At 37.0% G+C, this 14,353-nt stretch overlaps 2 protein-coding genes across 6 annotated transcripts in view; one reads left to right on the top strand and one right to left on the bottom strand.

The window, feature by feature from the left end:
- Nucleotides 1-643: 643 nt before the first annotated feature.
- Nucleotides 644-8,259, bottom strand: LOC139965840 (large ribosomal subunit protein eL14-like). Its single transcript, XM_071968622.1, has 5 exons — nt 8,142-8,259; nt 3,866-3,976; nt 2,952-3,146; nt 2,014-2,067; nt 644-774 (listed from the first exon to the last, which is right to left on the bottom strand). Exons 1-5 carry the CDS (start codon nt 8,160-8,162, stop codon nt 712-714), a joined length of 444 nt encoding a protein of 147 aa, XP_071824723.1. The 5' UTR covers nt 8,163-8,259; the 3' UTR covers nt 644-711.
- LOC139965837 (probable D-lactate dehydrogenase, mitochondrial) overlaps nt 8,198-14,353 on the top strand; it is a 22,587-nt gene continuing 16,431 nt past the window's right edge. Inside the window, exons 1-7 of one of the 5 annotated variants that reach the window (XM_071968613.1) lie at nt 8,198-8,329; nt 9,857-9,935; nt 10,811-10,920; nt 11,344-11,485; nt 13,072-13,216; nt 13,732-13,891; nt 14,247-14,352. In XM_071968613.1, the coding sequence (XP_071824714.1) occupies nt 9,864-9,935; nt 10,811-10,920; nt 11,344-11,485; nt 13,072-13,216; nt 13,732-13,891; nt 14,247-14,352 (735 nt within the window). In that variant the 5' untranslated portion in view covers nt 8,198-8,329; nt 9,857-9,863. Of the gene's footprint in view, nt 8,388-8,417; nt 9,205-9,334; nt 9,571-9,856; nt 9,936-10,810; nt 10,921-11,343; nt 11,486-13,071; nt 13,217-13,731; nt 13,892-14,246; nt 14,353 lie in introns of those variants that run through there. The other 4 variants (XM_071968614.1, XM_071968616.1, XM_071968612.1 and 1 more) reach the window with 4 other exon arrangements.

The raw sequence follows: 14,353 nt of genomic DNA, 5'->3' as shown, positions 1-14,353 counted from the left end.
TATCAACAGTTGATCTTATATTTAGCATGTGGCTTCTGTGAATTGAGTGCAAGGTCCCTACTGTTTTTGACCTATGTCAAAGGTCACATAGGGTGAGCAAACCTGAAAGTTTGAAAATGTGAAAGCCTTTGTAATCTCTAGAACCTGAGCATCCACAGACATCATATTAGCATGGTAGATTAGGGCAATATTGTAGAGCATTTAAACTCATGTTTCAACCTGAAACCCTTGAACACAACATGTCTCAAGATTCTGCAGGTAAACTACAGTAGATCTCTGCATTTGTATTTTTGTCAAGTTCTAAGTTAAGCCCAGTTAATAGTGCCTTCAGAATTGATCACACAGAGTAATTTTCTCTGACACACTTGAGCACACTCTTCAAAATATCTTGTAAGAAGTATGTGCAGTTTGAATCATATTGAGGCTTGTTCTACATTAGCATCTATTACTTTTGTGGGGGCATGTAACCGGGTTTGAGTATCTTCACTCTGATTGACCGTTAGCTCTACTTCCTTTCATCCTTCAATATCTGCTGTGGGTATTATGCACAAGACACTTCATTGTTTTTAAGCAAACACATCTGTGCTTATAGTATGGAATCTAATTTAATACATGAACAACAAAGACAAACCAACAAAAACTATTTACAGATTTTAATAATTGGTTTTATTATCAGAAGTTAAAATACAAGCCATCTGAAAGGTAGTTAATCTACTTTGCCTTCGCAGCAGCTTTCTTGAGCTTGGTCAACTCCTTCTCAACAATGGCATTCCGCTGCAGAGAAGAAGGAAAAGAAAATATTTCCCATTGTTATTGAAACTTCACAAGTTACATGGATAATATGACTTTGAACTACTCTAGTAAGAAATGTGTCCCTCCTTTGCCATTTCTTGTTTACCTGTATTTTCTTCTCTATTCTGATAAACTATTGCTGTTGAATATATGGACTAAGTACCATTGGACTAAACTAAAACAAGTAAACAATTCACAAAGGATACACTTAACCCCAAGATTCTACAACAAACTGAATCTGAATTACATAAAATGTACTGCTATGCATGATCCTTCCATTAACAAACTTAAAATAAAGCAACAAGTACCATCAACAGTTTACTTTATCATTCCTAAACTAGGGTGCAGCTGGGAGATGCTGATCACCCCCTCCCCCCCCCCCCCCTCTGCCACAACTATTTTCTTGGAATATTGCTTTCCCAAGAAAGTTGGCACAAAGCCTTATGATACTGTCACAGTGGTAAGTCTGTGCTACTTTAGTAATGAATCGCACAGAGCTACTTAAAGCCCTAAAAAACTAGTGACAACAAAATATAAAAGAAATTCTATGTTATTGGTCTGCAAAATTCAAATGAGGCAGGAGTTATATTCCATGCTTTTTCATGTTTCCATTTTCAACAAAGAACTTGATTAAATGATCTTTTCACAATTTTCCTCAATGAAGAGTTAGTCACATTGATGATACATTGGAATGAAATTGAGAATTATTGTACTTCACATTCTGACTTGCAGATATTACCATTTTTAACTCTGTTTTCTGCCATGTTAATTTAACTGATTACTCTGTTCAGTTCATACCCATTATTTTGATCACCATTTGTTTATCCCATTCAGTGGAGGAACAGCACACCTAAACTCTCTTCTTCAGTAGAGAACTAATATATCACATGGTTTCCCAGTACGCAACTCAGAAACTCACATCATTTTATAATAAATGCTTAATGCATAGCATATAAACACTCAATTAAGAACTCAAATTCACATTTCCAGCAAACTCATACAATTATTACCACACAGGGCATTTCAAACTTTGGGATGCTCTAAAAGGTTCAGTCTACCTACCCAGCTCCCCCCTACCTTCCGATTCAAAGGATCACTATAGAATACATAATGGCATATAAAAGTGTAAAAACTATGTGAACATTAATAGACACAGGTTTCGTTGGGCCTCTCCCCCTAAAATCAAATCCTCATCATATATCTGTCTTCTGGTCTACTTACCTTCTTCTTGGCGATCATGAGCTTGAAGCGGTCGAAGTCTGTCATTGCTTCCTTCTGTGAAACCCAAGAAAAATCAATTTAAAATCAGTTTAAAGAGCCAACACTGACAAGAGCCATAAGATATCACATATTTAGTAGATACAGTTATTATGATTTTTACAGTTACTTTCATATATGTCTTTACACAAACCTTTCAGGTATTTTAATGCAATATTTGTTTCTGATGATCATTCATCAACATCTGCAACTTAAAGGAGAAAAAACTGTATTCATAAATACAAATATCTATCTCAAACTAGACATTTGTCACTCTGCATTCATAACTTTGGTCAGATTTAGGTTCCTCCTTCTTGCAAATTCCTCGCACTATCTTCTATCCTTTACGAGTAAACTAACTTTGATAGCCTTCATATAGCAATGCTGTACTTACTAAAAGTAGTTACCTCTGATCTTTGGCTTATAGTTCATGCTGAATTCATCAAGACTGCTTTCTTAAAAGTTTAGGAAAATTGTCAGCACAACATTCAAGTAAGTAATGTGGCACAATCTTTATACAGCTGTAATTACTACCTTGCTCATCAGCTGTATGACTGGCAACAATCAGTACTGACCATTGGTGATCATTGCAGGTCTATACAAACAGCCATGGATATACAAACATGTTTATGTAAGACATAATGACAGTACAGGGTCAACACTTGGATAACTCCCTGATTCTTGAGCAAAAGTCCACACAACTGTCAGAATGGTGACATCCATTAATATTATGTTCTCTTTGGAATACTTTATGCCCTTCTGTATTACTATTCTATAGCAACAACACCTCTCTTCTACAGAATATCTCTACCCTTCCCACAGTATTTCCCTTCAAAAAGAAGACATATCAACAAAAAGAAATATTTCTTAAATCACCTTCTAGTCATACTTATTTAACTTACCCTTTTCTTGGCTTCCAGCTTCTTGCACCAAGTGGTGCTCTGCCATTTCTCGTCAATGTTTGCTTCTTGCCAGGCTTTCTTCACGGTCTTGGCGCGAGCGGATGGTGATATCTTGATCACGAAATCAGTGAGATGGAGCCATTTCAGTCTCATAGCATGTCTTCTGACACCGCTCAGTGGACCGTCGATCAGAGCCTGAGAGATCAGTGATCAAATCAGTGAAAAATGTGGAATTAATAGTCTACACAAAGGATAGGATGAACTGCTATCAAACCCTGCACTGGGGTCATTCAATATATATGGGCAACAGGATTGTCATGGTGTAATATGATTAATAGCCAAGCAGGAATAGAATCACTACTTTGTACTGACATTTGTCATAGAAGCCTCTTCATTTTTGTCAAAGTCAGTTCTGGAATGAGCAATTATCCTGTTCTCACATAACCAAAGTAAGCTGTAACAGTTTTACCCTGACTTTCCTTCAGACGCCAGGTATCTGGGGTTATGCAACTTTTTAAGCCCCGCTGAAGGTACATTTAAGAGGTAAGTATGAAGACGTGAAGTTAATGGACAATACCTGTACATAATGTGAAAGTGAACTACCTTCAGATTTAATTTGCATACCATTATTAGCTATCAATACTGTCATAATAGAACATAAGGCTAAGTACAGCTAGTGCAGTTGTTTATAGCACTACCAATACACCATGGTAGTGTATGGGATGCATACTTTATATAACTACCGTAGATATAACCATTCATTGGTACATCATTGTGTTAAAGATGAACAGTGGTTCCTTTTAAATACTCTTAAAGATACAACTGTTACATGTCCAGCTTCTGATTAAATAATCCAAATTTCCACACCAGTTAAAGTATACAAGGTCACTATTAATATGTTTATATCCACTTACCCTTGTTTGGTCAATGATGTCTACTATGACACAGAGCTTACCACGATGCCTTCCAACAGCAATGTAGGCAACCCTACCCACTTGCACGAAGCGGGTGAAGTTTGGCAAAATCTAGCAAGGACAGAATAGCAAACAAAAGGGTTCTGGTAGCTGGGCTTTGTGACTCAACCAATTCCACAAAGTTGCTTTCAAAAATGTTTACATAATAGGGAAAGGGTGGATGGTTGGAAAACGTTTCACCTAAACCTGGTATGAGGAAAACTTCACATCCCGGCAGGAAATCATCTGCTTCAAACTTGAAATATGATCGGTGAAATATGCAAGAAATATGCAAGACAGAAACTAACCCCTCCACCCACCCCCTCCCCCCACCAAAAGAAATAAACAAAAACAGGTTTACACAAAAATTAGCTCCCCAGTCCCCACTATGCATCCCTACATAGGTAATAGGTCAAGTTAAGATTCCCATTCTCACCCCAGTATTATTTGACACCATCCATTCCAAAAGGATTAAGCCCAAGTCATGTTAGTCCCAGGTTCCCAATCGAAATTTTCCCCAATATCAGCCAACTCCCTTCTCCAAATTAAGCCCACTCCCCTCTAAAATAAAGCCAACTATTTCTGTAGACCTAATAAGTTTCTACTCAAAACTATTTCAACGGTTAATAGCCTGCCATACTTGTCACCACAGTAACTTCAGCTGTTATTTGGTAATGTTAAAAGCCCTAATGTTAACATTAGGCCCTCTAACATCGAGTTCCCAGTTTCAGTATGTGTAACAATGTTGTTACGTTACACCTTCATCATAACTATAATAGGGCATTGTACGTAACTTTGACATTAGGCAAGGCTAAAGATTCTTACATTTTAAGCCTTTCAAATATCAACCATCCTAATCCCCTTTGAATCAATGAAGTGAAAAAATAACCCCTAAGCTACAGATATCTGTAAGCAAACTGCATTTTACTCTTCTAAACTTGCGGTGCTTCTTTGATTGACCGATAGTCCTCAAACAAAACAAACACTTCAGATTCTTTTATTTTTAAGAAGGCGGCGTTATCATAAAAAGATATGCATGAGGGAGTTACTTAGTATTATGACTTTACGTCGTGCTGCATTAAAGAGATGACAGTTACTGTGGTGTACTGGAAGGGATTTATTTTATGCCGGGGGTGGGGAGGGGTATGGCCATTTAATCATGTATTACAGTGGGAAGTAATTATATAGCATAAAATGAGGGAATAATTACTGCAGGATATGAAGCAGTGAAAATACTTTTCTTTTGTACATTTTCTACTTCAATCTGGGTCAAATTGGATTGTTGACCCTACCTTTCATGTAGCTAGATTTTTACAGAAGTCAAGGTCAAACTGTTATGTTTCAAACTTTTGTATCATTCAACATTAACGCACAGCCCTAGTTTAGTGTTGACTGTGCCATCATAGCCAAGGCCTAGCTCTAATACAACACTTACTACCACGGCACTGTCAATGCAACGATACCCGTTGCTTGGCCTGCCTTAAGATTTTGTTGGGGTCAACATATCTATCAATATCATGGCTGAGAATAATTCATCCAGTGTTACATAGCAACATGCTTTAAAAACTTGGCAAATTGTTACACAAGAGTTTAGATGGACATACAGTTCTTGTATATAGAAACTTTTTTTTTTACACTTAGGCCTACTATTACTAATGACTAGTGCTGTGCCGTTTACACGTTTAAACGTGTAAACGAACGAAACATCGTTTAAACGTTTAATAAAACCTGATGAACGTTTAAACGAAATCATGATATCAACTGAAAATTAAATTATTGGCAAAAACCGTGTATCAATTCCCGTGTTTACTTTGTCTACTACGCGAAATAACAACACAACTTACGATCAGTCGAATCATAAACCGCGAATGTAATCCTACTGTTGTCCCCCCCCCCCCCGATGTATCCGGTGATACGAATGGCTTAAACTTGAACGCTGTTATCCTTTTGTGAAAACTTCCTGATTCGCAGCACAAGTGTACTTTATATCGAGCCGACAGCGGCGGCGCAGATAATCCAGTCAATGCATGTTCGATCGAAATGATTACAATCCCTGTCCATCACATTGAACTCTCCCACCAGACAATACCGGGTCGAATACTCGACTTGGTAATAGTTGTTCAAATACATGATCAAAGAAAATGTATCGATTGGTGATCGTAAAAAAAACTCTGAAAATCAGTAGAGAAATTACCAATTGTGTACGAAAAGTAAGTTGGTCCACCTTTCAAATTTTACGAAAGATCCAGCAAAACCCTTTCGAAAAAATTCACGCGAAACTGGCATATCGTGCTAAATGCAACTAATGTCATGTAAACAAGGCTATAGTACACCTATTTATGAATAAACCGTAAGACCACATCTGGTGTTAAGCGGGGGGAAAAGTATTTTCTAGAATTTCCAAAAATACGGAAAAAATGTCCTACCATAGTTAAGTGTAAAGCAAATAGCCTAACCACCTCGTCGGTTACGGATCTCACGTAACTACAAAAACACAACTAATTGTATTTTGCGAACTTGACGTTTCTACAAGAACATGGAAATAATGTTAAGCATTAGTTAATCATGCCGTGTGGCCTAAAACATATTTTATTACAAGGTTTACTTTCATACAGATGGCCATAGCTTGATATCTTGTGCTGCGTGTTCACTGTATTGAACTGTGCCTCGTGTATCATGGGGAATACTCCATGAAACGTTTCTTGGAAACATGCCAAAAATGTTAACAAACAGGTGTTCGACAGGGCATGAGCGCACACTTGTTTGGAAAGGTACCTGGGAAAATTCTGAGCACATGTACAGTATCCTACCGTAATATTTAAGTTGGGTTAAACCGTACTGCAGTTGTAAACTGATGTACGTTTAGTGCGCGATATTCATTGTTAGGCAGTCTAGAAACAGGGCTTTGCCGAACGTTTTTTGTTTCATAATATCGGACGTTCTGTAAGTTAAACTTTTTAAAGATTGTAAGACAGATTAAATCTCTTTTCATTTTATAACATAATATAGCTACTCTAACTTGTCATTTAAAATTTTTCATCAGCTTTGTGACAATTTAAATTAAAAAATTTGTCAGTATTTTGCATCATCAACTGCAAATTTTTTATCGCCAGACCCGCAAAAATTTCCTTTTCCGGGGTCTTTGCCCCACCAGGGCCCTAGGGCGGTCACCTGGACCCCACGCCTTTATGCTCGCACGCTACGCGTGCTCGGCGTTTTCTCGCGATTTTCGCGAACGTTTAAACGAACGAAAAAGCGGCCGTTTAAACGTTTAGGTCTTTAAACGAAAACTCACAGCCCTACTAATGACAATGTTACTTGTTAGGCAATCAGACTGAGCACTTTCTCAAGTTTAAGTGAAGTTGAAATAATTGTTAGGCCAAATGATTCCATAAATTGTGGATCCAGGCTAGCCTCTGCTTCTGTTAAATACTTGTTAAAAACCCCTCTTGGGTATCACAACTAGGATGTTGGTGCGCAGCGCTAGAAACATTTGTGTGGGCATCTAGTTTTAAACACCTCAAGACTAGGGCTCTCCAAGGAATCAGGATTGCGTATTCCAGTCTTTATTTTTGTCCTAGGATAGAAACTATACTGAAAAGCACGATGATGATGTGGAATTTGAATATAGCGGCCACGTCTCCATGGTTTCAAGATGGGATTAGTCTCGTTTGGGACTGCAACTAGGCCATTAATAATTTGATAAAAAAGCATGAGTCTGGCCCTTTTTCTTCTTTCTATGAGGGGTTCCCATTTCAAATTCTTCAAGATCTCAGATACGCTGGATTGCCTTACAGAATATACAAGATTACAAGCTAAAGACTTCTTGTGTAAGTTTCTTTTCTACTTCTGTTTTCACTTTTATTTGTCAGTGTTGGGCAGGTCTATCCTATGCTATGAGCTGTTAATAGTATTTAGTAATCATACTTAGTGTACTGTAACGTAAGTGTGCCCTTATTGATACTACTAGTTTGTGTTAACATGGCAAGTCCCGTTTAGCACGTTTCACAAAACCGAGCCTAGTCGGTTAGCCTAACGTGCAGCAAAGAGACATTTTGTGCAACACAAGTTCATGTGCGATGAACACGAACTATAACATACTTCGATTTACCTTCTTTATAACCCATGAACTATTGTGTGTGCTCTGTTGAAAGAAAACATTTTAATGAACCATATGTAGCATATCTAGTTATTATTATTCATTCTTGAAGGCCTAATTTCGTTTTGCATGCATTACCTTTACTTCTGCGTCTGGCATTTTGCGAGCCGAGGATCAAAAAGGCAAATTGAGGGCGTTTTGGTATTAACAAATACTGTTTCTGTTGCATGCACGAAACGCTCAACAGTTGTACCGTACCACTCTTGCGAAATGAACGACTTACTGGCCCATTGAATTGACTGTATTCACAATATCGCTATACTTGGGTAATTATCTTTCAACCCTTTTCTGGGCTTAACATAATAAAGTTAAAGCGAACAATAGGTCGGTCGGCATATAACACTTTTATCAGACTGAGATTAGGCATAAACACTTTAATCAGACTGAGATTAGGCCTAGACCATTTTTTATTATTTTAATACTGCATAGCCTCAATTAATCTTGAGTACGATCAAAACGACTCTAATTAACCGGGACAAGGCCTAGACTATTATAGCCTTAGCATAGTCCTACAGTAGGTCAGTTAGAGTTAGACCGAGTTCTAGCAGCCATGTCCCCATTCCCGGCGATGCCATTTGGCATATGCGATGTGAAATTATTGAGGTGTAAACACAAAAAAGTGTGAAGAAAAAATGCTATAATTGAGTTTGTATTCCTGGTTTCTTAGTTTCCCTTTATTGATAAAATCTGTCTTGTCTAAATTCTACTTTGTAATTTTAAAAAGTGGGGGGACTTGTTTACCGTACTATCCCATACAAAAAAGTCCTGCAGGAATCCTATAGGATTCCTGTATATGGAACAGTATTCCTTCCAAACGTACAAGAATCCTTCATATGCATGCAGGACTCCATGATGCATGTACAGGAATCCTTCATAAACATGCAGGATGTGGCCAAATCCTGGCATAATTCTGCCGGATTTTATGCAGGACTTTTTTGTATGGGATATAGGCCTACAGTTAATGAATTATGAAGGCTAGGCGGCTATTGATCATCTTGAAAACTTTTTAAAGGGTGTGAAGACTCGCGCAAAAAGAAACGTCTAATGCCGGTAATCTGACCTAGTTTCGAATGAGGTGTTAACAGAAGTGTCAGACACCACCATCGATCCCAGAAAATACACACACAGCTTGCTACCTTCGGTAATTAGACACTAGTGTACAGTCAGTACATACAGCTGCGGTCAATACCCACAGCACAGTGTACAAATGATACAGCGATGGACATCTCAAGTCCAGCTAAAGATAACAATTAAGGTATCACGTTTCATTACTGTCTGCATTTCGTAGCGACTAGAGGAAAACTTCACTTGCATACACATGCATGACTCTGCACCATGTGGTTGACCTGTATAAAGGACATGAAAGAGGTCAGACCTTAGTTTGAATGTCTGATCCTTGAGCATTTCAAGTTTCAGTTGTCCAAAGAACCAGCAATTACTGTAAAGATTCAGCTGCCTCCAGAATACTCCTTAGGGTTTATTTGATGATGACGTTCTTTATTGTATGGTAGGCCAAATGTTAATGTTAATCCATTGTTTTGTAATCACTAAAACATGTTCTTTTAACTGCATATCAACAACAACACTGTTGGATTACTTTCAATAGAATTGTCCTTGAAAACTTGTAATGCATGGTTAAGATGTAAAATCTTGTTTTCCCAGTGCATTTTTGTTTTGCATCTCTGAGGCAATAGTATGTGTATGAGACTGATTAGGCCAGTTGTACTAAGGATCATTTCTCAAAAGAACATATATCCAAATTAATACTGTTTTTGTATTATTTCTATCCTCAGTCGGAAAATGTTTCCTGCAAAATGTTTGAAGAGGCTCTTGTCGTCTGATTCATTGTATCCAAAGTTTTGCTCCAGTGAGGTAAATCAGTTGACTTTGAATCAGGGATGAATTATCTTTGAGATCATTACCAAACTGTTTGGATATTCACTTCAAATCTCTAAGATCCATTTTACATTCTCCACTATTAAAGCAAATTTGCATGAATACCAAAGCTTTGCAAATGAAACACTAAACAGTAGGCCTACACTAAAGTTATGAGACACATATATAGTTTCTAGTTGGTGTTAGTAAATTGCTAATATTAAGGAGAAACCAAATGCCTGTGACGTATACAGACCTTTGTTTGATTGAGGGGTGCAAACAGTACAAGGCTTGGATCAATATAGTGCAAAGTTTCATCCTGCACAGAATACATCTTTTAAGGATAAGCAAACCCAATCATAACAATTGTAAATTTTTGTAGAAGATTTGCACATCAAGATGATACATTTGTTATGTCATTTGGAAATGGTTTGTATATGGTCCATCATACAAAAGTCTGAAGATTCGACCAAGTATTAATATGACATCATAGACGGACAACTTGTGTTCAATTTTGTAATTTTGTTAATTATGATTACTTATGTTGATTGTTTGCAATAGACGTATGATCTGTTATGTTGACTCTGAAATATTGTAGTTAAATATTCTCTACTGTTGGAATGGCTTTTAGTGACAAACCTGTTCAAAGTGTTAACATAGGCACAGAAAAGCTGAGAAAAAGTAAAAGGGTACACAATCCAAGAAGCACTGTGACATCACACTGGAAAAAACACCATGGCAACACCATGACAGGAGTTTGAATGATCAATGGTGTCCCTAATGGAGCAAGATCTTTCTTCTAATTGCTTCAGAAGAATATTGGTGACATAATTCTACTTCTGTGTCTCATTCTTTTCTTATTTAACTTAAAGATTATTTCAGCAGATATTTTCAAATCGTTACAATCTATTGTCGGTGACAAGAATATTTCCAAGGCAGAAGCTGTCTGCAGCCAACACAGCCATGATGAATCATATTATAGGTGTGTTGAAAGTAACATTGCTAAAACATTTTATGTGACTTAGATAACCTTTCTACGTTACCTTTCTTATAAAGTCAACCCAAATCAAATGCTTTTCATAACATTTCTGAGAAGGCATTTCTTTTCTCAAGAGTTGAGAGAGTAAGTCATTTCCACAAAGTGAGATTACTGCCTAATACCATAATATCGTGTGTGTCTATTAGTATTAACTTCCTGTGCGATGTTTGTTTACCATCAAATGAAAACGTTTGTGAAATTTAGCTTCTCATTTTGCATTTCTTTAGACAGGAATAGTTCATTTTTTCCTCTATATTTTCAGTGAATAGTGTGTCATTTCCATGTATACTTTTTTCTGTTCCTTGCAAGTGTTTTAAGAAATCCATGCATCAAAATCCATTTATCACTTCCAAATTGACATTTTAGAGGTCATTTACCTGCTGCTGTTGTCTGGCCACAGTCAGTTCAAGAAGTCAGCCACGTAGTCAAAATCTGTCACAAACATCGCATTCCAATGATACCATTTGGAACCGGCACAGGATTGGAAGGTGGAGTGCTATCAGAACAGGTTTGTCAACATTTATGTTTATTTTTAACACCAAAATGTTCATCTACAGAATATTCACTGAATATAATTATGAAAGGGATTCAGTAAAATTCAAAATAAATCTTATCCTTCAATTGTGTGTATAATTTACTTTAATTACCAACAATCTTTAGTTCAGTATCTAATAATTAATTTCTCAAATATCCTTTGGACCTTATCTATGTCACCTTTTTTGTGTCATACTGTCAACTTATGGTTTATTGTTTGTAATAAAAGGGTTATAATATCTGCCATTGGAATAATCCTTAAAATATTCAAAGGTAATAAAACTCACAGTATCATATTGACACTGAAACTCTCACTACTATGACCTAATTTCATTTAATGACCTCCTTACATTTGTGTGTGCAATATTCCAGAGTCTTTTGCGATTATCGCCTGTACTGTGTGCATTTACACAGATACATGCCACTTGTAAGTGAAAAATATTGTTCTCACCCACCCCCCCCCTCCCCCAGGAAGTAACACAATACACCAGAGAATAGGACTTGTGACTAGGCAGCAGTGTGTGTTGGAGATTAAAGGTCATCAAAGGGCATAAAATTTAAGCATGGCTGAAAATGTGTTCAAAGTTTTCAACAGTACTTTTCTAGAGGCTTTGATCCTCCTAATTATTCCCAGCCAATTAAGGAGTCATTAAATAGATAATTAAATGTCTCATTTTGGATAAGCTGTATTACAATGACAGTAAACTGCTTTTGAAAGTTTGAGCACTGGTGACCATTCTCTGCCTTTTCTAGCATATTTAAGGGCAGTACTGATGACCGTAAAAGGATGACTTTAAGTAGAATTTTACTTTGTTATGTCATAGTTCAAGCAAAATGAAAAATATGAGTTCTAATAATCAGTCTACAGCTATTGCGGTTTTCAAGATATTCACCACTAAAATATCCTATATCCCTGGAATGTTCCCTTTAAGGCTAAACCAATGAAGATGTCAACTCCTCGGGACAGGCCTAAATGTTAATGTTAATCCATTGTTTTATAAACTCTAATAATGCAACCAACTCTCACTTCGTATGAACAACAGAGCATTTTGAATGACATTCAATACCATTTGTCTATGATCTGTAATACATTGTAAACGTGTTAAATGAGGCCACAAAAGTCTTCTTTTCCACATGAGCATTGTATTGCATCTGAGATGTTGACCTTAGTGTGACCTTAGTGATGTTGACCTTAGTGTGACCTTAGTGATGTTGACCTTAGAGTGTGTGTGTAAGGACTTGGTAGTCCAGCCACTTTCATTGATGAGCCTCAGATGATTAAAGGGTCATTTCTCAAAAATCAAAAGCGTTATAGAAACATAACCTGGATTGCCAACTCTGATTCCTTACGGTCTGTGACAAGTTAAAATTAAGTTTTTAGTCATCCCTCAATGTAAGGTGAAGCGGCATGAGGAACAAATTTTCAATCTGTTGAAAATGTTTTTCAATAATCTCTTTTTTTCTCTTTAACAAATTAGCATAGTACAAGCAATTAATTTTCTCTAAATAACTGCATTTGTAATAAGATTACTGTACAGCTTTTGTTGACTTGACATTTAGGATGGATGTGTTGCCATAAATCTGACAAAAATGGAAGAAATTACAGGTTTTCATCCAGAAGACTTGGATGTCTCCGTCCAGCCTGGAGTAACAAGACATATGTTAAACAACCATCTTAAAAGTCATGGTCTTCATTTTCCAATAGGTTCGTGTTCTATATATATTTCATTTTGTTTGAAATTCTTACCAGATAAATAGTTTGCAATGTTGTATGAGAACATTTTAATCAAATTGTACAAGATCTTTCTGGGAAGATCGTTGCTCTTTCCCTGCCACTTTGGGGTTGCTTGTAATGAAATGATATGGTGTAGTCCTATGTTACACAGTGTGAAAGGTATGGTGGTGTCTGACTGGCACCTCTAGTAAAGACATTCTTACCGAGGATTACCACCAAGTAAGGGCAGGACAGCTCAGTTGGTAGAGCCGGCACTGGTTAAATCCCATTTTAGTTAATCATTTCTGTGATCTGTCAAAATTTGTTTCTATTTTCTGGTTCAAATTTCATTTACCTAAGCCTATTTTGAACAGTTAGGTATATAGCTGAAATGGCATAGGTGACAATAATTAACCAAATGATAAAAAAAGTTATGATTTTTTTTCCTGTTTGCACTGGACGTTAGTACAATAGGTGATATGTTTTGTTTTATCCTCTTTGTTTAGATCCTGGTGCTGATGCTTCCCTGTGTGGTATGTGTGCTACTGGTGCTTCTGGTACCAATGCAGTCAGATATGGTACCATGAAGGAGAATGTACTCAACATGGAGGTCGTGCTCGCTGATGGTACCATCGTGCATACAGCTGGCAAAAACAGGCGGACAAAGTGAGCAGCTTAAATGCTTTCAAAGTGAAACCCATAAATTAATATCGTAAATATAACAACCCAAAATAATGAGTTAATGTAAACTTCCCTTTCAAATATTGTAACTGTCAAAAACGACCAAGACTGCAATCTTCGCGTCCCTCAAATTATTGAATGAAGTCATTAATAACAAAAACTTCTTTGACAGAAGTTTAGTTCTCATTGCTGTTACAATTGGATCTGCCACTGGAATTTCACTCCCTCGATTTGTAAAATCAAAACTGCGATGTTGTGTTCACATTTGTATTTTCACATAAACTGCTTCATACCTTAAAACCTTTGCTGCAAACAAACTCCTTCTTTGATCTGTTATCAGGAAAAGCTCTGCTGGTTACAATCTGACAAACCTCTTTGTTGGTTCTGAGGGTACCCTTGGTTTAATTACCGAGGCAACTCTGAGAGTTTATGGAATTCCAGAAAAGG

The sequence above is a fragment of the Apostichopus japonicus genome, chromosome 3, assembly GCF_037975245.1.
Source record: "Apostichopus japonicus isolate 1M-3 chromosome 3, ASM3797524v1, whole genome shotgun sequence".
Lineage (NCBI taxonomy): Eukaryota > Metazoa > Echinodermata > Holothuroidea > Aspidochirotida > Stichopodidae > Apostichopus > Apostichopus japonicus.
This window is presented reverse-complemented; position numbering and strand designations above follow the sequence as displayed.

Bases quoted from the DNA above. Each gene is read 5' to 3' on its own strand.
- LOC139965840 (XM_071968622.1), bottom strand. From the start codon at position 8,162: ATGCCAGACGCAGAAGTAAAG. The intron at 3,147-3,865 runs GTAAGTGGATAT...CTGATCTCTCAG, and splicing joins ACATCATTGACCAAACAAGG to GCTCTGATCGACGGTCCACT. The intron at 2,068-2,951 runs GTAAGTTAAATA...TGGGTTTCACAG, and splicing joins AGCTGGAAGCCAAGAAAAGG to AAGGAAGCAATGACAGACTT.